Source organism: Cordyceps fumosorosea, assembly GCF_001636725.1.
Source record: "Cordyceps fumosorosea ARSEF 2679 chromosome Unknown scaffold_14, whole genome shotgun sequence".
Taxonomy (NCBI): domain Eukaryota; kingdom Fungi; phylum Ascomycota; class Sordariomycetes; order Hypocreales; family Cordycipitaceae; genus Cordyceps; species Cordyceps fumosorosea.
Genome location: NW_017387314.1, coordinates 669,500 through 692,831, shown reverse-complemented (window position 1 = coordinate 692,831; position 23,332 = coordinate 669,500). Strand labels below are relative to the sequence as shown.

At 52.9% G+C, this 23,332-nt stretch overlaps 7 protein-coding genes across 7 annotated transcripts; 5 read left to right on the top strand and 2 right to left on the bottom strand.

Moving 5' to 3' along the window:
* Window positions 1-1,093: 1,093 nt before the first annotated feature.
* Window positions 1,094-3,543, top strand: ISF_05875 (hypothetical protein; the record flags this gene model as incomplete). The annotated part of the gene is made up of 5 exons (XM_018849480.1): window positions 1,094-1,272; window positions 1,326-1,344; window positions 1,399-1,491; window positions 1,546-1,577; window positions 1,629-3,543. 5 exons carry the CDS (start codon window positions 1,094-1,096, stop codon window positions 3,541-3,543), a joined length of 2,238 nt encoding a protein of 745 aa, XP_018703507.1.
* Window positions 3,544-6,444: 2,901 nt separating this feature from the next.
* On the bottom strand, window positions 6,445-9,072 carry ISF_05874 (Baculoviral inhibition of apoptosis protein repeat protein; the record flags this gene model as incomplete). The annotated part of the gene is made up of 4 exons (XM_018849479.1): window positions 6,445-8,356; window positions 8,411-8,520; window positions 8,582-8,875; window positions 8,935-9,072. The coding sequence occupies 4 exons, from the start codon at window positions 9,070-9,072 to the stop codon at window positions 6,445-6,447; spliced, it is 2,454 nt and encodes an 817-aa protein (XP_018703506.1).
* A 621-nt stretch (window positions 9,073-9,693) lies between these two features.
* ISF_05873 (NAD(P)-binding domain protein) lies at window positions 9,694-10,217 on the bottom strand (the record flags this gene model as incomplete). Its single annotated transcript, XM_018849478.1, has 2 exons — window positions 9,694-10,061; window positions 10,124-10,217. The coding sequence occupies 2 exons, from the start codon at window positions 10,215-10,217 to the stop codon at window positions 9,694-9,696; spliced, it is 462 nt and encodes a 153-aa protein (XP_018703505.1).
* Window positions 10,218-11,321: 1,104 nt separating this feature from the next.
* On the top strand, window positions 11,322-12,017 carry ISF_05872 (Methyltransferase type 11; the record flags this gene model as incomplete). The annotated part of the gene is made up of 1 exon (XM_018849477.1): window positions 11,322-12,017. One exon carries the CDS (start codon window positions 11,322-11,324, stop codon window positions 12,015-12,017), a length of 696 nt encoding a protein of 231 aa, XP_018703504.1.
* Window positions 12,018-13,010: 993 nt separating this feature from the next.
* Window positions 13,011-13,664, top strand: ISF_05871 (myosin regulatory light chain cdc4; the record flags this gene model as incomplete). The annotated part of the gene is made up of 3 exons (XM_018849476.1): window positions 13,011-13,191; window positions 13,337-13,570; window positions 13,636-13,664. 3 exons carry the CDS (start codon window positions 13,011-13,013, stop codon window positions 13,662-13,664), a joined length of 444 nt encoding a protein of 147 aa, XP_018703503.1.
* A 1,139-nt stretch (window positions 13,665-14,803) lies between these two features.
* On the top strand, window positions 14,804-17,041 carry ISF_05870 (metallopeptidase MepB; the record flags this gene model as incomplete). Its single annotated transcript, XM_018849475.1, has 3 exons — window positions 14,804-15,535; window positions 15,599-16,704; window positions 16,774-17,041. 3 exons carry the CDS (start codon window positions 14,804-14,806, stop codon window positions 17,039-17,041), a joined length of 2,106 nt encoding a protein of 701 aa, XP_018703502.1.
* Window positions 17,042-19,487: 2,446 nt separating this feature from the next.
* On the top strand, window positions 19,488-21,275 carry ISF_05869 (MFS transporter; the record flags this gene model as incomplete). Its single annotated transcript, XM_018849474.1, has 4 exons — window positions 19,488-19,616; window positions 19,720-19,764; window positions 19,831-20,039; window positions 20,144-21,275. The coding sequence occupies 4 exons, from the start codon at window positions 19,488-19,490 to the stop codon at window positions 21,273-21,275; spliced, it is 1,515 nt and encodes a 504-aa protein (XP_018703501.1).
* Between the last annotated feature and the right edge of the window lie 2,057 nt (window positions 21,276-23,332).

The window sequence follows — 23,332 nt, the reverse complement described above, 5'->3', positions numbered from 1 at the left end:
ACGCGCAACTGGGGGTTCAACACCGCCACTGAGATTCAACACCCACTGTTTCTAGCATGCGAATTATAGTTAATTGAGTCACTGCATTCAACTCGGGTATCCTTACTCAGCACGTTTCGGCTGAATGCCAAGCCAAAAACTACCTAACTAGTGCGCGGCGCTCGTATCCGTCAGCATTTATTATACCTGTGTTTCTTTTGCAGGGTTCAAGGCCCAACGTACATAACTTCTGCAACAGTGGCTTGATATTCAACTTCGGACAAGCCACAGCGGCCAATCAGGAGGCTACTGCGGCCCGCGAGAGGGTCGATTTGTTTGCTGTCCGTGCGTCATGCCTGAGACCTGCAGTTTGCCACAACATTGACATTAGTTATGATATGAGAGGGAGTTATGGGATGGTTACAGCGGCACCAGCGGTAAACAGTCAACAGTCGCCTGGTTGCGGCTGCGCAAAGAAGTCCCCTCCGCCATATTATCTCGGGAACTTCCTCCTTCTTTCAAGCAACAGTCGAGAGGTGCTCGCGCCATCTGAGCCCGCGTATTCAGTTGAAGGGCAACCTGCGGATCAGGATGGACGTCTACGACCCGTCCTTGGAGCATCACAGCTCACAGCAACCCCCAGGTCTTGCATGGTTGCAGCAGCCTCACCTCCCTCGCAGCCCAATCCTCCATGTGCAAGCCTCAACGTGCATGTCTTATATTTTTTTTTAACTAATAAGACCTGAAGGTGTTGATTACGACGGTCTGCATACGCCAAATCTTGTGGAACATGTCTGCGGGCGCTCGCCATGTACACTCACATCCAGCAACAAAGTGCGACAAAGTCCACTGCCTGCATGGATGGGACGCCTTGGAGGGCAGCCTCACCAGTTAAGAGATTTGAACAATTTCCTCGGTTTCATTTTTTTTTTTTTTGCCTGCTGCCGGCCGGCCAACGCCCCCGCAGGCTGGCAACTAACTAGTTACTGTGAATAATTTCAACGACTACAAAGACTCGGCTTCACCCATCCGATTTCGCAGTCAGTTGGTCTTGTGTCCCTCGGTAACGCACTCACTGGGCAGCTGTAAGTTCGCGGGTAAAAGTGCAGCCATCATGAAGACGTCCCTCGTGCTTGCGGCGGCCCATGTCGCGGGGCTCGTGTCTGCCAACGCCGTCAACTTGCTCGTCCCGAGGAACGTCATGGTTGTGAAGGACAATTCGATAAAGATGGCGATGTGCCCGTCTTGTTGCCGAGATACGGTGCACCAGACGACCATCAAGGAAACCTACTAGTAAGAGCAGAAATATCCTTGTTGTGCGAATCGGATAGCTGATCTGTGAATAGTGTTACGGAAACGGAAACTGTACGAGAGCAATCTATGCTTATGTACAGCGAGCTAGGCTAATCAGACTTGCAGTTCTATACAACCGCCATAGAGCACGACGTATCTACAGAGATCCAGCACACGACCGAGTTTGTGACCAAGACGTCAGTGTCTACATTCACCACCGTCAGTGACACAAACATATTCGAGTCTGCGCCTTTCTTGCTGACGTTTTCCCAGTCCTATCCCGTGACAGTTACCCAAAAGATCAAGTATGCCTCTTTCGCCTCTCTTATCACACGCCCCTGCTAACCCATAGACAGCTGCACCAAGAAACCACCTGTATCGCCTACGACGACCGGCTACAAGGGAAAGCGAACACCCCCCGAGGAACCGGCCCCTGAATGTGAGACTGTAACAACCACGGAATGGAAGACTGAAACGTCCACAACGACGGTTCTTGTCCCTACTGTGTCACTCGTGCCCACGACAGTGACAGGTACTAAGACGGTGACGGATATCCGGAACCAGACAATCACCCAGTGGGTACCAACGACATACACGGCTACCATCACACGGACATCAATGTATCCGGTCACCGTGACCTCTGAGCATGATGTGACGGTAACGAGTAAGGTAACCACCACCGAGACCATCGTCACCACCATCACCACCAGCTATCCCGTCGTCTCATACACAACCGTGACGCAGCCCGCTAGTACCGTGACGCAGCCCGCGAGCACCGTGTCGCAGCCAGGCAGTACCGTGACGCAGCCAGGCAGTACCGTGACGCAGCCAGGCAGTACTGTAACGCAGCCAGGCGGTACCGTAACGCAGCCGGTCAGTACCGTGACGCAGCCGGCCAGCACCGTGACGCAGCCGGCCAGCACCGTGACTCAACCCGCTAGTACTGTCACAGCGAAGCCTTCAACCACCTCCGTGACGGTTTGTCCTCAGCCGACCGGGCTGTACGCGCCGCTGGACCCGAAGTCTAACCTCACCTTTGGTTGCAGACCCGGCACTGTCTGCTCGCCGCAAATGCCCGATGGGTGCAACATGTGGTCCGGCCCGCCGTCCGACGACTTCCGGTGCTTCCCCAGGGACTGCATAGCCACGCCTCCCTTCACCCTGGTCCATTGGAAGCCCTTTGGCCCAAAGTATTACCCACCGCCGAAGGGATACTTTATGCTGGACCCAATCGAGTTCAACCTCACGCGCGAAGTGTTTACGAACCCACAATACGGCGCCAAGCCTAGCAACAATACCGGTGGCTACCCCGATGGCAGCAAGACCGATGGCGATTTTGATAGCGATCCCGATGGTGGTGCCGGTGCCGGTACTGGCTCCGGACCTGGCAACAACGCACTAAGGAAAAGGCTTCTCGGGGGGCTGTGCTTCGACGTGTGCAGCAACGCGAACGTGGCCGCCGAAGCAGCAGGCAAGACAGATGAGCTATGTCGGACAGGGTCGAAATTTCAGCTCGAGCTGGCGCTGTGTCAGCAATGCGTCAATGCGCAAGGCAAGATGGGGCTTGAGGGCTACCTAAGCTTAAACTTTAAGCAGTATCTCGAATTTTGCAACGGCAGCCCCTCGAAGCCGGTGAATAGAACGACGGTCGTCCCGCCGGGTGGAAGCAGCTCGCCACCGGGCCCAGAGTCCGCAGTTGCGCCGCAGAAGACGACCACGCAGCTCGGCGCGAGCTCGGGAACCTTTAACCCGCCGTCTAGCACCACCTCGCAGGCGCCGGCGGCGCAAACCCAGCCACCGAGCACGACGCGAGGCCAGCCGTCGGACGTGACGGGCAAGTCGGACGCGACGGGCAAGTCGGACGCGACGGGCAAGTCGGACGCCTCGGCCAAGGCTAGTGGTGCTTCCTCGGCCGAACCGGGCCAGCATACGACATCTGCTGGCTCTGAGCCGAATCAGGATACGCGCACTGGTGCCGGCAGCTCCGCAGGTGCCAGCAAATCCGCAAGTGCCAGCAAATCCGCAGGTGCCGGCAGCTCTGCAGGTGCCGGCAGCTCTACAGGTGCTGGCAGCTCTACAGGTGCCGGCAGCTCTACAGGTGCCGGTAGCTCTGCAGGCCGCAAGACTACTTCCGTCGCCATCACGGCCACGGCTACACCGGGCGCGACGACGCCGGCCGTGATTGTCGTCGGCGGCGCCTCTATCCGCTTCGGCCTAGGCAGTGTATTCCGAGCATCAATTTCAGCCATGATTGTTGCTCTTCTTATTTAGATTTGTTGCGGGAACGGACGAGATGATTAATGAGGAGGACAAGAACCGAGATGCGCCGCGGCGCCTCCAGGTTATTCGATTCGAAATTACACGCAATAATGACCAAGTACAGTAGCTTGCAGATTTAGGCTGAATATTTAAACAATGTTACTACTTTATATAACAGACCATTTTTTTAAAACAGACCATACCTTGACACGAGGGAGAGCTACTCTGCACCAAGCTGACGGTAAATACTCAACGCATTGCAGTCACTTGGATGTGGAAAAAGGAGATTAAAAAAATAATCCAATCTTGTTGAAGCCGTTACACTGAGAACACTGCAGTACAAAAGTAACATAGTAAGTACAACCAAACATCTCCCATCGACAACGAAAAAATGTGAATAAAAGTACAGTATGTAGAAAGAAACCTATTTCCACCCCAAAGAACAATCATCACCATTAAAAACCGTCATTTTTTCGCGTCATTTTCGTAAGATTTTCGTCATAAAGAGTCGCGCATCCCGGTAAATCGTAAAACTCGAAGTAGCAAAGCAACATTTGCCAAATCAACGCCATTGTAAGGGGTGTAAGGGAAAAAGGAGTGGGTGGGCATTAATATCTTTTTGCTTCTGGATTCCGTGAAGAGCAAAACGAAAAGCAGTCTCCTCGATTTCTGAACATCTTGGCAGAAAAGACCGTATTCAGGCGTTAAAGCGTTCGCCGCCCTGTCGCCCCTCGAAAACGAACAGAACGAGTTTTCGGTGAGGTTGTTGCGTAGGGTAAGCTAGGGCGCGAGGCAAGAAAAAGAGGTTTTCGTTGGACAAGTGACCGCCGAAGCATTGCGATGTTGTAAAGAGAAGAACGCCGCTTCTTGTTGCAAGGAAGGAAGTGAGGGGGGAAGAGAAAGAATAGGACTTTTTTTTATCGATTTTTAAAAATCTTGATCGTTGTAGAAGACCATATGTAGTTTTTTTGGTGGCGTGATATAAAAGAGGAAGACAGAAGGGAAGACAAGATGAAAAACGGTCAACGAAGATGAAAAAGCCGAACCGAACTCAACCCTTTTTTTGTGTGTCTTTCTTGATTTTTGTCTGGATTTTTCTGGGAGTGTGCTTTGATAATGAATTCCGTGTGGGAGGGGTTGTTGTTGTAATGAAGTCGTAATAAAGCGATGCTTCTCAAAAAGCAAGTAAATGCTAGCAAGGCTGAAAAGACAATGCAATGAGGTCCGCGACAACTCAGTCTCGATTCCCCCCAGACCATCCCGAGAGATGATGAGGGGGGGTCGAGACCGGAGCGCTTCTCCTCGTTTGAGCAAGATCAAGAATCGAGTGCTAGAGACGAGGCGGCCACTCGGGTAGTTATATACTTTTTTTCGCCCTCGTGGTTTGTTCGCCCTTGCCCCTTCAAAGAAAACGGCTGGTACACCTCACGATTCAGTTAACAAGCAAGTCATGCACGCTTTCGTCAAGTAGATGTGTGTACCCCGCTTCTTACTCCAACTTGCCATCACATCGCATCAAACAAGAATATGGACTCGGACCACCCGGACGGGCTCTCGCACGATACGGGCAGCCCACCCTCCCCCTCCATCGGGGTTGCGTGGTCTGAGCTCCAATATATTCGGCAGAGGGCTCCGTGGATGCGGGCAGAGCAACTGCCGAAGCTAGGATGTGATAGACTCAAGACGGGATCAGCCAGGCTAGCGAATGAGATCTCGGCTCCGTCCACCATCACGGCGACAGGCTCCAAGTTTGCCTCTCGCGCCGCCTAGTGTTGCGGTATGCTGATGTGACGACAGAAAATCGACGTGTACTTTTGTAGAAAACGATGTATGTAGATGGCAACTCACAGCAGATATGAACCAGCCAAGAAAATTCAACAAACAATATGAGTTGCATATGAGTTCAGCAGCGATCATTCATGAAAGCCCGATAAGCAATCACCACTTTTCAGTTGTATTTTTACTATTTATTTTACATCTTGAAAATGCTTATCAGAGGTATTCAACCTACCTACGAGATACACTTTCGTCACCCCCTTGTTATCCGGATCCAATCCCCGCCACCACCACCACCACCACCCACCACCACCAAAGAACCTCCCCCCTCCAGTAACAAGCCTCCCCCCGCCTCCATCTCAACCTCATGGTCAGCTGCCCAATTTCTGGGGCTGGAACGTTGGTCCCTCCATTTATTTCCCCTTTTGCCTTGTTGTTCGCTTCTTGTCTCCTCCCCCGCAGTTCGATCACTGGGGCGAGCTCTCCAGCCAAGCTTCTGCGCTAGTTACGAATATGTTCTGGCTCGCTGGCTCGTTTCTGAGCTGGAGGCGCGAGCGGCCGACGATCGCTTGGCGGAGGCCAGGCTGTGAAAGAAAATCATGGGCCCTTGTAGAAGGAGCGCGCGGGCATGAACTTTGATGTAAGAGGCTTGCTTGGAAGGCGTTGCGTCAGCGGGACGTCGTCGAAACAAAGGTTCCTCTTGCCTTGATCGGCGTCAGCTCAACGGATATCAATCAATCAATATGCACGCACATGGCCTCGCAAATAATGGTGGTGCCTGGGTCTCAACATCCGTGCCGCTTCCATGCCGCTTCCATGCCATCGGGCACGCGACGCAAGCCCAAGTCCAAGTCCATGATAATAATAAGCCACGACGTGGCTAGCATTCCGCTATTGCCTGCCACTGTCTCGGCACGGTTACATCACAGACCATCATTACTCATGAGCCCAAATCAAAAATGTATTTCCAGTTATCAACATATCCCGTACTCCGGTTTTGTAAATGAAACGCGTATCCCAGCTTGCACGACAATCCAAAATGCCACACAGTGTACCACTGTGCAAAACCATGCCCGCTCAATCAATGCCTAGAAACAAAGTCTTTACCCATAACCTCAGTTGTCATCGTGTATGCGTTTACTCAACCGACAGGCTTTCGAGCACATTCATGGCTCTTGTACCCTCATTCTCGAACAGATTCACCATCTGCTCACATTCATGCTTGAGCTTCTTCTCTGCCTCCCCTGCGTTAAACTGGATCCACTCTTCCACCGTCATTTGTTTCTCAGGGCTGCTCAACTCCTTGCCTTGTTTGAGCAGCCGTTCCATGCCATTCTCCTTGTCTGCCCCTACCTTGGGAGTGCCAAAGATGGCATCCAGATTGGCTGCTGACCACGGTGTCGTGCTCTGCAACCCCGCAATGACGTTGCGCTTTGAAGGCGACATCTGGGAGGGGGTTGGAGCAAGCGGTGCCAGAGCAATACGCTTCGTCGATGTGCTGGGCCTGGAAGATGGCGGCCGGTTCTCAGCGTCAGACGACTGAGGCGAGGGTGAGGGTGAGACTGCCGCTTGCTTCGCAGAGGAGGCAGGCGATATCTTTTGCCCAGGCGTAGACGGTGGCTCTGCCACCGAAGTTGCTATCGGCGATGTAGCAGCCTCGACAGGGTCCTCTGCGATCTGCAGATCATCGTCCGTCGCAAGTAGATCGTCATCATTATTCATATCAGCTGCGTGGTGTGCTTCGCTCGTCAACTGAGCGTCCGGTCCAGGCGATGGTGTTGGTGAGGGCTCTGGAGACTGCTCAGTCTCCTCTGGTACAAGTCCATCTTTAGCTGGAGTCTCATTTGGCTCCATATAGGAGATCGCATCAACAGAGTCTTCAGAAGCGACAGAGGATTCCCTAATCTTCGTTTGGCCCCGTTTCTCGGTCATCGAGTCAACAGAGTCGATATTCTTCACCACGGTATCAGTACTAACAACACTCTGGTGGTCGTCCTCTTCCACTTCACTCTCGATGGATTGGACGGGCGGCGGAGGCGGGGGAGAGGGCGAGGGAGGAGGAGGAGACGGCTCCTTTGCCTTCTTCTTAGCTTTGGTCTGCTTTGACACCTTCCGTGTACCAGCTGCCTTGCGACCTTTTTTCGCAACCTTCAGCTCCTTGACCGGCCCATCAACCTCCATTTCATTTTGGAGCTTTTTCAGCTCGCCCTCAACGTCGGCCTCGTCTGCTTCTGATGGCTCCGGATCAAGCATTCTATAAGCAGCCGACTTCGGAGGCGTCCCGCTTGCTGGCTTTGCATCCAACTGAGTTACTGGGCGTCGATATTCATATACAAACTCGTCTTCAGTAAGCTGGCGCTCGAGATCCGCCTCGAGTTGTCTCTCGATCTCGTCATCATCCGGGAAGGTTTCTGCTGTGATGCAGAGAGAAACAATGGAAGTGTTTGCTATCGATACCGCTTCGGATGCCTTGCGAGCTTTCGACTGACGGCCGCCTTTGGCTTTAGAGGGGGCAGGAGCATCAGGCACAGCGGTGTCCTCGGATGCAATAGATGATTCAGCTGCGCTGGCGCGTACCTTGGCTGCTCGCTTCTTGGTCGCCGGCACACTAGCCGTGCTCATCATTGAATCATCAATTGCCTCACTCCCTCGCTTGCGGCCGCGTGTTGATTTGACGGGTGGCGGCTTGCTGAGGACTTCGCCCTCGTCCTCAGCATCGCTGGCATCATCAACAGGAGTCGCCTCTTTCTTAGTTTTCTTTCTGCCACCTTTTGCGGCCTTGGCTGTGGCCTTCTTTGCCCGAGGTTTCTTGCCTTGTGCCATTGACGCGGTAGTGAGAACACTGTCCTCCGGTTCGGCCGCTTCTTCAATAGCAATAGCTTCGGAGGCTGCCGTAGAAACAGATTGCACTGATTGTGTGGACGCTCGGGACGCTTTTGATGCTCTGGCCGCTTTGCCGCGAGCAGTCTTCTTCGGTGCGGGCTCGGGCTCGGGTTCGCTCGACAGTAGAAAGAAGGCACAGTTCGGTGAGCGCTTATAGTGTTCGTCGCTAAAACCACTGTCAGTTGATATCAGAGAGGAATTACCCGTACTGTTGGCTTACTAGGGCTTGTCTTCAGGTTCCCAGCCATCCAGTGCTAGTTGACAATACATGCATGTTGCCATGTCATCAGATTCATCTGTTGGCGTGTAGACCCATCCTGACTCAACAAGCTAGAGAGGAAGGCAAGTCAGTATCATCAGCCGCCCCTTCTCTATTGATTGGGGCTCTTACCTGCTTCGTTTTGCACTGCCAACCGTCCTTGCCTTCATGGGGCCATCTGGAACCAAACGTAGCTTCTCGAGCCTCTACCATGTGAGGTAGCGTCGGGTCCTGCTTGGAGAATTCCTCAATTTCGGCTTCAATGGCTTTAGTGATGGCCCATCCGCAGTGTGACGCGTGTGTTAAGTGTTCTATCAGTGGATCATCGCCTGCCTCCCACCCATCAAGACCCTTTTGGCAAAAGAAGCAAGTGCAGTTGTCGGGATTCTCGGGGCTCGGGTTGAAATAGAAACCTGCTGTTGCGAGCTATAATTATCTCAGTCAGCTGTGTATGTTCGGGCAGCGGGTCGTTGCTAGGTACGTACGCTCGCAGGTGTGATTTGCTTGTGCGGCCAGTTCAGCGGTTTCGCGCCGCGCCCGGCGGTCGATCCGCGCTTCTTGGTGGTTTTGCGAAAGGACGCGATGCGCCCATCGTATGTGAGATATTTTTCAATATCGGCCATGGTGTCGATTATTGGATGTGAATCAATTGATGCGAGAAAGGGAGAGCGAGAAGCAAGCCGTAAAAGCTGCGTCGCGCAACGCCAGCGACTAGTCGCGTTGCAGTTGTTGTGGCAGATGTAGCGTATCCTACAGAAATATGCTTGCCATGTCTCTTTCCGCTTCTATATGGATAGGATGAGGATGCGGATAAAGATCTTTTCAACGCAGTCCACGTAAAAAAGATAGTCGTAGCGCCGTTGAAGCTTGATGGTGTTGCTGGTTGTCGCCTCTTGGCCATCTTAGCACCGCGTTTGTTTACTTCGCACTACTTAGTATTTAGAGTGGGGCGGTCCAAGCCATAACAGCGGCCTTGAATTGAAGCCGCTGAAACATTTTAACTACTAACCTGCAAACAACTGGGTGGGCTATTAATTTCTATCGGTATTTGCCCTTTTTACTTTCAATTGCTGGACTTGGCGCATTACGTATCTACGTTCAGGTGCAATCAGCATTGTGCAATGTCTTAGAGACCGTATTGCATCGGCAGGTTCGCGCAGTACTAAACTGGACTGAGCATTGTGGAGTACGGATAGTATTGCTGAATACCACTTCAACACCTCAATTATAATAGATAGGTTCCATTACAGCTTTCCGGCAGCCTTTAACGCCTTGTCGCCATCGACCAAGACGCACCAGCCATCGTGACCGCGACCACCCTCTCCGTAGACGACAGCCTCAAACGACCCCTCGGCCAACGCGAACTTGAGCACTTCGTCGTCCCATGTGCCCGGCTGCAGCCAGATGGACGGAACGCCCGCCGTCTTGGCCTCCTTCAGAACCCCGATCGTTACGGCAGGATGTGTGATGATGGATACGGCCGTCTGCTTGGGGTTGGCCAGGGCCGAAACATTGGGCACGGTGGCGTGCTCGCTGCCATTGACGGTCACGGTCGGCGAGGCAGGGTTGATGGGAGTAACCTGCAGGTCGCGGTCCAGGTACCATGCGTGCACTTTGGTTTTAAGAATCAGTAGAGGGTCTGGAGCGCAAGACTGCTTTGCGGCGACGACTCACCTTTGTGGCCAAATTTGGCCGGGTTGGAGCTGGCGCCGACCACGGCGAAGGACGGCGCAGTGAAGAACTTGCGTGCAGTAGCTTCGGTTGCCATTTTGATTGCGAAAATTGTGACGTTTGTCTCTGGAGAGAGACTTGGGGTTCGTAAATGTTGAATGCTTGAGGAGGGTTGGACCGGTCGTCTGGCCGGCTCTGGGCGTGCTCCGAGCTTACTGCGTACGGCTGTGCTTGGCGGGGTGCTCCGGCGCCGAGAGAGGCAAACCAGCCTGCCCCGCCTCAACCAGTGAATTGACGTGATTGCGCAAGCCCGACGGCAAATTCGCCTCATTAACAATCCTGAAGGCTCACGCTTCAATTGCATTCTGCCGAAATTATGCTTTGACTTTTTTAAATGTTTCGTTTTACGCAGAAGGTCGAACTCAGCATCAAACCAAACGATGTCCCCTGCCTACGTAACCCATTGGTTTGGGAGCTTGGCAGCATTGGCTTGGTACATTTATAAAAGCCTTTGTTAAGCTCCGACACAATGAATGCTACGCGGGTATGTGTAGGGAGGGAAGGGTAGACAGGGCCGTCGTGTTGGTTGATATCGTTGAGCTAATTATTCTCCTCGTCCACGCCAACACTACTAACGTCGGCCTTGAAATTGCGATAATAGTAATAAGAACCAAAATTTCCGGCCAGGAGATTCCAAAACCCTGACGGAGCGACTAAATGACCGATAGCATTGTGTATAAAGCCGAATCATTCGTCGGTTCGGTACGTCATAACGTACCCTAGAGAACGGCTTCTTCCAGTGGACGCTAACATCGGCCGAGTCGGATTTTGCTCGGAGCGACGACCAATGGGAGAGTATAAAGTCATCAACTGGACAACTCGGAAATGCATATGGATTGATTGCTTGTCATTGATGTATAAATAAAGTCGCTATCATGTCCTTGTTTGCGTGAGTCAAGACGCATGGCTGACATATACGGGACGTTGGCTGACCAACAACAGGAAAAAGACCTTTTCGGCCGCTGGCTACGCTGCAAGCCGACCCTCGTACCCTGCTGTTTTATTCAAGACGGTACTCGATTACCATGGTGCACAAAAATCCAGCGGTACATTGTTGGATCTGGGTTGCGGCCATGGTCTGATTTCTCGGGAGTTGAGCCCCAAGTTCGGCAAGACCATTGCAACCGACCCCAGCTTAGGAATGGCTGCACAGGCCAAAAGCATGACAACAGACCCCAATATTGAAATTCGACAGGCCCGAGCAGAAGATTTGTCTTTTTTACCAGACCACTCTGTTGACCTGGTGGTGTCGGGCCAGGCAGCGCATTGGTTCGACTACAGCAAGGCGTGGCCTGAGATTGCTCGCGTGGTCAAGCCAGGAGGGTCAATGGTGTTCTGGGGCTACAAGGATAATGTGCTACTGGGTCACTCAAAGGCGAATGCGATTTGGGACAGGTATAGCTACGGCGAGGATGAAGTCGCGCCGGGTATCGAGAGCATGGGCCGTCACTGGGAGCAACCCGGCCGAAACAAGGTGCGAAGGCTGCTCGCAGACGTTGTCCCGCCTTCGGAGCAATGGGAAAATGTGCAGCGCATCCTGTACGATGTCAATGCCGACGCGACCGAGGCAGATACCGCAGACGCGTTGATGTTCCAGGAGACCACTCTGGGCGGCTTTGAAAGCTACGTGCGGACGGCGAGCAGCTATGTTGGATGGCAACAGGCGCACCCGGAGCTGCGGAGCCGAGTAGACGGCGGACCAGGTGACATTGTGGACATGCTCATGGACGAGATTGTTGCGTCGGAAGCGACGTGGAGAGAGATGGGGGAGAGCTGGCGAGATGCAAAGGTAAAGACGGTCTGGGGCTCGTATATCTTGATGGCGAAGCGCACATGACCAAGTCTAGACAGCGGCGTCGAGGAGGTGTTTCGAAAGTTCGTTGCATTGTTTATGTAGACAAGGGTCAATTTGGTGACAGCTAGGAGCTATTAATAGTGTCTATTTTCCAGTGATTGAAGCTTGAACGTGTAAAAGTGAGTAGAGTCAGTGGGGAGCAACATGTATTTGTCTTTGTCTAAAAAAAAAATAAGAAGGCGAGATACCTTGAGGGAGGTAAGATTCTCAATAAGAGACGTAATATCTTAAACGATGCAGATTTGTGACCTGGATTCACGATTGACTCGCTGACAAGCTTGGATGGGGAGGAATCACACACCGCCTGTCCCATTGACCAATTCATCGACCAGTGACATTGTTCCTGAACCCTGTCTTGTGCCTGTTTCGAGGTCGTTGCCCTGACAAAGACTGGCGTCGACAGGGGGAGGAGGGATGGGAGCAGGGTGTTGCAGGCTTGAGGCGTGGGGCGGAGCGAGGTCTCAGGAGGCGGCCAGCAAGGGGGAGCTGGCCTTTTTTACTTGACTGGTGTGGTCTCGTGGTTTCTGTTCTTGACAACATTCTTTTTGCCAAAAAAAATCGCCCTCTCCAGGATTTTCGGATCAAAAGGAACAGTCGTTTCTCTCGTTCGATTTGCGCGCGTCTTCGCTTTCTTGATTAGCACGAAACCGAAACGATCAACCACACACACCACCAACGCAGCCATACCCACAGCCCTTGTCCAGAGTCAACAATGGTGAGTTGCCCCAGCACCAGCACCAATGTAAACAAATGGTCAACCCCGCGGGCCTCTGGTGCCTCTGATTCGCCAGCCCAGCCAAAGCGCACGCCCTTTCTTTTCGGCTGACCGAAAGCCTCCGCGCGCGTTTGCTGGAGTGGTTGTGGCATCATCGCAACAAATACATTGTCATCGCTTTTCGCATCTGCATCGTCGCATTTTTTTCCCCGCCATCCTTCCACATCATCGCTCGCCTACCCAGAATCAATCAAACCACCATGGCTTCTAACCAGTTCGACTCGCAGGCTTCCACCAACTACAAGGAGGCTTTTGCCCTTTTCGACAAGCGCGGCAACGGCCGCTGCACCGTCGACTCCCTTGGCGACCTGCTGCGCGCCTGCGGCCAGAACCCGACTCTTTCGGAGATCGACGACCTACAAAAGGGCCTTGGCCCCGAGTGTGAGTAGATGGACAGCCGCGGAGCGCTGATGTGGGCATTGGGTTGCGGTTGGCGCCGTATCGTTGCTGCGGCGGCTTTGGTGACCTGCACTCAGCTCAGCGCATCAGGGCCGAGTGACGAAGCAAACGCTAACAACCGGCTCAGTCGACTTCGAGTCCTTCCAGCGCGTCCTCAACCGCCCTGGCGGCTTCCGCGACCCTGGCGAGCCGGAGGAGTACTGCCGTGGCTTCCAGGTCTTTGACAAGGACATGACGGGCTTCATCGGCGTTGGCCAGCTCAAGTACATCCTGACGAACCTGGGCGAGAAGATGACCGAGGATGAGGTTGACGAGCTGCTCAAGGCCGTCGATACCAGCTCTGGCCAAGTCAACTATACCGGTACGACTTTTTTGCATGACGTCCGTGTTTCGATGACCTAATCTAACCGCTTTTGCCTACTATAGATCTCGTCCGCACGATCCTTGCCAACTAATTGTCGCACGCTGCGCTCGTAACGAGCCGGATTGCATCATACAAACGGACAGGCGTTGATGATTTTTTCTTACGTGTTTGACTATGGGACATGGTACAGGAAGCAACTTGATTGGGATAATGAAGCAACGATGACGCAATACGGGGAGAGTTTGTTATTGTGTCTTGTCATATATAATTTGTGCTAGGCGCTCGGTTCGACGCCGAATAGACAATAAGTTTTGCCATACACGTGCTCGTTTGCTGGAGTGACAGGCTGTTACGCATCGGCAAACGCCACGCTCGCCATGGCTTTCTGCAGCCGGTACCCGTTAGTGTGCATCAATCTTGTTACTCCCGTTGATGAGGCTCTACATTTTGACGAGCCGAGCCGTGCACTCTGTTGCAACTTTGCCCAAGTGCCGCTCTTATCCGTAATGACCTTGGCCGCCTGCAGTACCCGGTAGGTGTCAGCCAGTTGCAGACGGGACACGGAAGAGGCTGCATGATAATCGGGCTGCCATAATTTTCATTACATACTTGCTATACGCTAATAAATGAGTGGTAATCATTTTCAGCTATTGTCCTGCTCAGGTAGCAGCTATTTGCGTAGGCATCTCTTTGCACGTAATCTTCATAATAACCCTTCAAATGCGCAGCTAACCTGCAGTAGACCTTGCCCGCTATTTTCTGCTGCCCCGCAAGCCTGCATCTCCATCTCAGCGCACCTGCCTCTCTTGGCCACCAGTTGTCCACCAGATCCATTGCCCCGACGCCGTCTTCACACTCATCGCGGATTTCTAGTTTCCATTACCAAAGCTCGTACATTGTCTGCTCCGCTTATTTACATATCTTTTGTCCGACGTTACGGGACTGCTTCTGCGCAATTGACGGAAGTAGAAGTCCGTTGACGGGCAAGCCACAGCCACCACCACCATTCCGCGAGATCCTCTCCGAACAGGCGCTCGCGGTCACGCCACGCCAAAAACTCAATCCTTATTGAGGAGGACTCGTCTGCTCCTCGTGTCGTGTCTCGTTCTTCTTCTCGCCGTCACCCTGGCTCCCCCACGCTACGTCTCCCGTCTCGGTTCTCTGGCCCGACAACTGCGCAAGACACCATTGATCCTCCAGAGACCGCCCGCTTCACGCTTTCTCAGCACGATGGCTTCCGAAAAGTTCGCCATCCCGCCCCAGAGGCCCCCGGTGTTCAGCTTTACCCCGGAGGAGATGGACACCGCGATCGAAAAGATTGTTGCGGCCAAGAGAGCCGCCATCGACAACGTGGTTGCCTCTACCACCCCCGAGACGGCCACCTTTCAGAGCGCCATACAGCCCATCCTCAATGTTGACGATGAGACCGTCGGCGAAAACTACAGAATCTGCTTTTTGCAGAATGTCCACCCCGATGCTGCTACCCGCGACGCTTCCCTCAAGGCCGATGGGAAGATGAGAGAGCTGGATATTGAGCTGCGAATGCGCGACGACATCTTCCAGCGCGTCAACGCCATCTACAACAACAAGTCATCAGCGAATCTTGACACCGAATCTGCTACCATCTTGGGAAAGGAGTACACCCAGTATGTCACCAAGGGCCTTCTCCTCCCTCCCGGCCCCGAGCGAGACCACTTCAAGAAGCAGCAGCTCAAACTCAGCCGTCTGTGCCTTGAGTCGCAAAACAACCACAACAACGAAACGGGTGGCGTTTGGTTTACCCCAGAGCAGCTCGAAGGCATCCCCAAAACGGATATTGACGTCGTCGAGCTCGAAAAAGGTACTGGAGAGAATGAGGGCAAGGTCAAAGCTGATTTCAAGTATACGACCTCCACCCCCCTCTTCAAATATGCCAAGCATGAGTCTACTCGTCGCGACTATTTTATTGCCGAAGCTAATAAGGTGAGAGCTTTTTTATCGTCCCAAACGCGTGCGCGTAGGATAGAAGCAACTAACACTACCCAGGTGAACCAAAATGTCCCCCTCTTCCAGACCATCATTGAGCTGCGGGATGAAACTGCTAGACAAGCCGGCTACAAGGATCATGCAGATCTCACTATATCCGCCAAAATGGCCAAGGACTCCGAGAAAGTCAAGGCCTTCCTGGCTGACATCCGTACTCGTGTGGGCGATGGCGGCAAGAAGGAAACCGAGGTGCTTCGCGAGCTAAAGAAGCAAGATTATGCTGAACGTGGCCTCGAATTCAACGGCGAAATATACGCCTGGGATATCGGATATTACTCACGTGTTCTCAAAGAGAAGGAATACAGCCTGGACGAGAACGAAGTGGCCGAGTACTTCCCTATGTGGAAGACCTTCACTGGAATGCTCGGTATTTTCGAGAAAATCCTCGGCCTGAAGTTTGTTGAGCTGGATGAGGCTGCTAAGGCTCGCCTAAGCCCTACTGGTAACGCCAAAGACATTGTTTGGCATGAGGAGGTGGTGGTTATCAGTGTTTGGAACGACGAAGCATCTGGCGGCGAGTTTGTTGGCTACCTGTTCCTCGATCTTCACCCACGCCCCAACAAGTACGGACACAATGCCAACTTTACCCTCGGACCGGGATACCTAAAGGCGGACGGCACTAGAAACTATCCCTCCACTGCTCTCGTCTGCAACTTCAGCCGCCCGTCTCAAGGTCGCCCGGCTCTGCTCAAGCATGTTGAGGCCGTTACTCTTTTCCACGAACTGGGTCACGGTATTCACGATCTCGTAGCCAAGACCAAGACCTCTTACTGCCACGGCACTGCTGTCATGTGGGACTTTGTTGAAGCGCCCTCTCAAATGCTGGAAAACTGGTGCTGGACGCCCGATGTTCTGCGGGAACTTTCATCCCACTGGAAATCTGGCGAGAAGATCTCCAAGGAGCTTATTGACAAGTTGGTGAAGACGAAAAATCTCAACGAATCCATTGGAACGTTGTACCAGATCCTCATCGGAACTTTCGACTTGACCGTTCACAGCCCCGAATCCCACGAAGCGGTGAAGCAGCTGAACTGTGGCCGCTTGTGGAACCAGCTGCGCAGAGAAATTTCCGGCGTCAAAGGGCCTGAGGATGTCGGCTATGGAATGTAAGTCATACCAAGACAAGCAGCCCGAGACATGAGATGAGAATTGTGCTGACAAGATCTGATTCACAGTGAGTGGGGACAGAAGCATGCCACTATCGGCCACTTTGTCGGTGGCTACGATGCTGGATACTATGGCTACCTCTACTCCAAGGTCTTTTCAACCGACATGTTCTACACTGCCTTCAAGAAGGACCCTATGAATGGCGAAGCCGGTCGCCGGTATCGCAAGCTTGTGCTAGAGCGTGGCGGCAGCATGGATGAGAACGTGATGCTCCTTGAATTCCTCGGCCGGGAACCTAACCCCGAAAACTTTTACAAGGAGCTTGGCCTAGCATAATGACCTGCGTGTTGCAAATATTCATCAATATTCATGTACCCGGTGAGATTAAAATAGTAAAATAAATAAGCCACATAAAAAGGTAAAAAAATAAAACATTGGTTGTAGTACCATTTCCTGCTGTAGGATCGTACAATCGGATTCGTAATCGGATCAAATCAGGGGTCCATACCGACAGTTTGGCTCACAAACATATATCATTTTGCCCAATGCAAATCTTTTTCTGAAAATTTGCATTTGGGCGTCCGTGTGCGACTCTTGGCCCAATGCTGACACCCGTCCAACGTTGTACAAGTCCATGTATGTGGACTACAGACAGGAAAATTGAACGAGCGAACGGGGGTAAGAACAATAAAAAAAGACGGCCAAGAAACGTGGGTTATGAATTGCGAGGTCGGATTTATTGCCTGGCGACCCGAGCGTGTTATTGTCCCTTCGGTTTGTTTTCCAAAAGCCGTTTGACCGGTTTGGCTGATGCTGCTCTTGCAATTCGGCGACAGGCCGGGGCCCGCCAAACAAACGTGTTGGTGGCGGCCTTTCCCGCCACCTCCCTTCTTCACCATCTGCAACGCCCCATCTTTACTTTCAGCCTGACGACAAACGCATGTATTCCTACACATCCTGGCCTTCCTTGAAAGTTGGAAACTTGTGGCGTGATTGCCTAATGCTTTCTCATGGGGATAGCTGCTCGGCCGATGAGGGAGAATGCAGTCTCCATGCACCTGACCGGATAACGGCCCCCAACGGAAAAAGAACTGTGGTGTGCGGCGTGAATCGGTGCGGCCCAAGCGAGAGAGGAAAAAGCAAAAAAAAGGGAGCAATCTCCGTTCTGTTTCCTGATGCTAATTCATGAAGTGCCAACCAGTGTTACCGTGGATCCTCGACGAACGTGAATAATACTTCTTGGCAGTGATAATAACACTGACACTATTGGCCCTCTATGACTGGTCGCCTTGCCGGGGAGGGGTAAAGAAGAGTACAGATAGCGTTATTGAAATTGCGATGCAAGACGACGCTGAATCCCTGTCCGCCCGTCCACAGGTCGATTTGACGCACCAGGCAGCTTCCTTCCTTGCTGGACCGCCGCGGTGATGGCCTCGAAATGAGACCTGTAATCAGCCGGATTTGACCTGCTGCACTGGGCGGACTACAATCCGGCGCTAGAGGGCTTGGCCTCAGTGCTTCACGCACGTCGCCGGCCCAGGACCAGGCTACAAGGATCAACAGGCGATTGCCTTGCGACAGACGAAAAAGCAACGACGCCCAACACTTTAATTAGCGCAAGCCCTTGTTTGTATCACAGCAAACGAGGAACAGAGGGGAACGGCTTCTCCGCCGCGGCAACATCGGCTGCTACCTCGGAGAACTTGCTTTTGCCTGCACTGCAGCATCTTTTCCCGCCCGAGTCTGTGTGAAGCGTGACAAAAATCAGTGACGCCATTGCGAGGCTCTGTCTTGTTGCAAGCTTGCTGCTCCGTGCGTCGCATCGCTCCACGAACTTTCTTCGGGCTGGCCTGGGGGCTAGCTGGCTTGGCCTCCACAGGACATTGGTCTTGGCCTGGGGTAAAGCATTTGACAGCCCATCGCCGAGAGAAGGACACACAACCCACGGAGACGGCCGCCACCAGATGCAAGACTAATCACATTCCCCCAATTCAAATCGCCTAGTGAAAGGGCGCAAGGGCATTACCGGTGGCGCAAAAAGACCGCCCGCACCTCCACCTCGGGCATGTGTGCTCACTGCTCATTGGTATTTACTGCCACACGCAACTCATGCCAGAGTTGGCACCACAGAAAGCCAACCAGCCAAGCCAGCTACGACGGTGAAGTCTACAAGTACATTGGGGATCGTCCTTCCCTCTGCCCTGGATGAGAAACGGCGCCGTTCCATGTTCCGCCAGCTGGGGACAAGGGCCCTGCTAGCTTGGAAAGTTGGGGGTACTGAACAGACCGCACCAGTACAGTACAGTACAGTACAGAGGAACAACTGGGTTACAATTGTCTTGAGCTTTTCGCTTGCACTGGCCTTCCGCACCACACCCAACGTTTTTCTGCCGAACTCTTCTGCCGGTGGAGCATAATAAAGAATAACCATTTCCCGGGGTCAGCCTGGTGGTGGTTTCTATGTTTTTCTATGTAAATCATCCCCCATCCCCCATCCTCCATCCCCCCCCCTCTCTGCCTGGTTTTGCTCCAGGTCATATCCTCTCCCTTTTCTAGCATTTTCCACAGTTCTTCTTCTTTTGAGGTCTATCTGTCGGCCTGCTCCATTTCATCGACGTCACCTCGAATCTGTCCTGTTGCAGGTGTAGAGTGTGTACCTGATCCCATCAGACCAACCCCAGGCCTCCAGCTGAGCGCCTATAAACGAACCAGCTGCCTCCCACGCCAAAATCTCAAGGCTCCCGCGCCGCCACACGCCACCGCCAAAAAAAAAGCCAACAAAATGACGACCAACGAGGAGAAGATGGAAAAGTCCAGCAATCAGGATCATACCAACGATTCTAGAACTGAGGTCAGCCGGACCTTTAGTGACCTTGATGCTGGGCTCTCCGCCGAAGAGCGCGCCAAGATTGTATGTTTGCCCCAGTGCTCTGTGTCTCTTCCGGATTGCACACGACATATTGAGCAGCCCTAAAAGTGAAATCGCCGACACTAATTTACGCGACGTTTCCCAGGAGCGCAAACTGTTATGGAAGCTTGACTGGAAGCTCATGCCATGGGTATGTTGCAACGTCAACGCCTTGGCCGTATTCTGGCATGGTATTACTGCTAACACCGTACTTTAGCTCTCTTTGCTGTACCTCATGGCCTTTCTGGACCGGACCAATATCGGCAATGCTAGGATAGCACATCTTGAACAAGATATTGGTATCCATTCCACGTCAAAGTACAATGCCACGCTCACCATCTTCTTCGTGTCATACGCCCTCTTCGAGCCTGTCTGCAATGTCCTACTCAAGCGTCTGCGGCCATCCATCTTTATCCCCATCATCATGTGAGTGTCACTTGAGACCACGTTTATGCCTGCCCGCATTTGTACTACATGGGCCTGCCGCCCGTGTCCGAGAATATGGCTAACCACCGATATGTTGTGCACAGGGTGCTCTGGGGCGTGACCATGATTGGCATGGGCTTTGTACGCAACTGGTCAGAACTGATGGCTGCCCGATGGTTTCTTGGCATGACAGAGTCTGGTCTTTTCCCCGGCATTAACTACTACCTGTCTTGCTGGTACAAGCGCAGCGAATTTGGCGTCCGCGCGGCCGTCTTCTTCTCCGCCGCCGCCATCTCCGGCTCCTTCGGCGGTCTACTGGCTGCTGCGATCCAGAATATGAACGGAATTGGTGGTCGTCCTGGTTGGTCTTGGATTTTCATCATCGAAGGCGGCATTACGGTTCTGATCGCGCTTGCTTCGTTCTTCATGGTTGATGACTTCCCTTCCGAGGCCAAGTTCTTGACACCGGAGGACCGTGCCCGTGTTGTGCGCCGCCTGGAGGAAGACAAGCAGGCGTCGGCGCATGACGAGAGTTTCAAGACGACGTATCTCATGGAGGCGCTGAAGGACTGGAAGACGTACTGCGGTATGCTCATCTACATGGGCCCTCTTATGCCGCTTTACGCCTTCAGTCTGTTTCTGCCCACCATTATTCAGAGTATGAACCTGGTTCCCAAGAACGACATCATCAAGAACCAGCTTCTCAGCGTCCCACCATATGTGCTGGCCGCTATCATGACTGTTGTCATTGGCTTCTGGTCTGACCGTATACAGAAGCGTGGCATTTTCAACATGGCGTGTGCTGTTGTCGGAACGATCGGCTTCGTCATGATGATTGCCTCCACACAACCTGTGGTAAAATACGTTGGAACTTTCCTTGGTGCCCTGGGAATCTACCCTTCTGTGTCGCTGACCATTGCATGGGTTGCCAACAACGTCGAGGGTGTCTACAAGCGCGGCGTCGTCCTGGGCATCGTCATCGGTTGGGGCAACCTCAACGGTGTTGTCAGTAGCAATGTCTACTTTGACGGCCCACGCTTCTTTGCTGGGCACTCGACCATCATTGGCTACCTCGTGATTGCCATGTTTGGCGGCAGCCTGCTTTTCCATGTGCTGCTGAGCCGGGAAAACAAGAAGCGCCTGGCTGGTGAGCGCGACTACTTGACAGCAGGCAAGTCAGAGGCGGAAATTGAGGCCCTAGGCGATAACAGACCAGATTTTATCTACACCCTGTAGACTGAGGCAGGGGGCGGTTACGCATTTTTGCATTGATTTCTCTTTTTCCTTTTTTGGTGATTACTATAGGGTTCCGCGGTTAGACTTGGGAGGATAATTGCTACGCAAATACGGATAACTATGTGGTTTGCTGCGATGCGTACCATGGTTGGGCAGGGATGCACTGTGTTTTGGGCTATAGAGATCTTGTTGCCCGTTTTCGCGTTAGGTTTGCTAGCATTTGGGATTGGTCAATACAAAAACTTGGGATGTGGATGATAGAAGCTGCCTTTTCTTTCTGCTGAGAGAAGCCGGGCCCGGAGTGCAATGTTACATGACAGGACAGCTGCAGTTTAACCGCCATGTTTCTTTCACCTTTTTCGACTCGGGCGACTTGCAGAAATTTGGAAAAATCAGGGCACATACAGTTGATGATGTCCTTGGCTACAGTGGCTCTTTGCATTTGGAATGCGCCTCGATGAAGTCGAGCTGCGTCGGGACTCGGGAGCGCACACACCGCCGTCGAGCCGCGGCGGCGGTAGATCGGGCGTCCGATCCTTGTATGCTTGCAAGCTTTCCGAAATAAGGGGCAGGTAATATTTATTTTCAGGATGGCGAACCTGCTGCTGGAGATATCGGCTTGTGGTGGCGGCGCCTCATTGGCTGCCCGAAGAACTTTGTTGGAAACTGGCGGGGAAACAGAGAAGGAAGGCAAGGAGGAGGATGTTGCCAAGCTTGATCGGAAGTGTCAGGGAAAGGCCATCAAGCAACCGGTCACCAATTGACTGGACAAGAGGACCAGATATCATGTGACTGCACTGAGACGCCCAGAGAGACTCAGAAGTGTCTTGCCCGTTGAAAGGATGGGCATGGAGATGGGGCAAGATCCTACAGAAAGATGGCCTGCCTCGACGCAATTCGATAGTCTGCTTGCGCGCGTCCGGGCTGTAGTGAATACTCCATGCAGCGTAACCATCACACACCATCTTTTATTCGCTGCTGGGTATTTCGGTGTCACCAACGCCGTGTCCTTTGATGTTTGACAAGCCAAGAGGAGGATCGGCGCCACCACGCACCCACAGCGCGCCACTGACTGATAGCGAGACGAGAGAGAGACCGGTCAGAGGCCAACCGCGGTCTGCTCTGAATGTGATGATGTGATGTCGTCTACAGTTGTTTAATTGGGCTATTGGTTTGTCTGCCCCTCCTCCCACGCCCGCGAGGAAGGCAAGCAGGCAAGCAAGGCAGGGGTGTCTCTTCCTTGTAAGTCGAGCACTTTAATTTCACAAAGCTTCGGGAATCTCTTACCCGTCCCGAACTTGACCGTCAATGGAGTCTTTTTACAAAGACAAACTGGTCACACTTGTCGCCGAGCAAGCACCTAGCCGTGCCTGCCTGCCGATCGGGCGCGGTGTTTGATCCTCGTCCTCCTGGCGACTGCTTCCCCCTCTTCCTGCCTTGCCTCTTGGCCTCCCTATTTCTTTTTCGCCACACACACCGACCTCGTCACGGCCAGGTGCAGCCGCCGCCGCATGGGGGAGGGAAAAATGGTTACACCATCAGCGCCGCCAAGAGCGAGGAAGTCGTAGTCGAGCAAGAGAGGGGACAGAGAGACGGAGAGATGGAGAGAGAGACGGAGAGACAGAGAGAGGGGAAGAAGAGACGGGGGGGTGGGATACACCAGAATTTTTTCTCGTTAGTTGCGTTGGTGACACGGGCGAGATGTCGCCTGCACAGGACAGGAATAATAAACTCTGCAGCATTTCCCTTTTGTCTTGTTTTTCTTGGCACATCCTTCAATCTCCTTCCCCCATACTTATCTACCTGCCGAGCGGGCGGGAGAGGCACACAGACGTTTTGCGTGTGTCATTTTCTTGCTGAAGAAGTTCACCCCCAATTTACTTTACTTGTGCTGCACCGGCCTAGTCGTCGTCCTTCTTCTTTGTCGCTCTTGGCCAGGAGGAGATGGGACTCGGCATGCTCGAGTTGGACGGACGGTGACATACACACACACAGCATCTTTCTTCTCATTTCCATTTCTTTCAGGTACTTTCCCGAGTACGAGTGGGCATGCATTT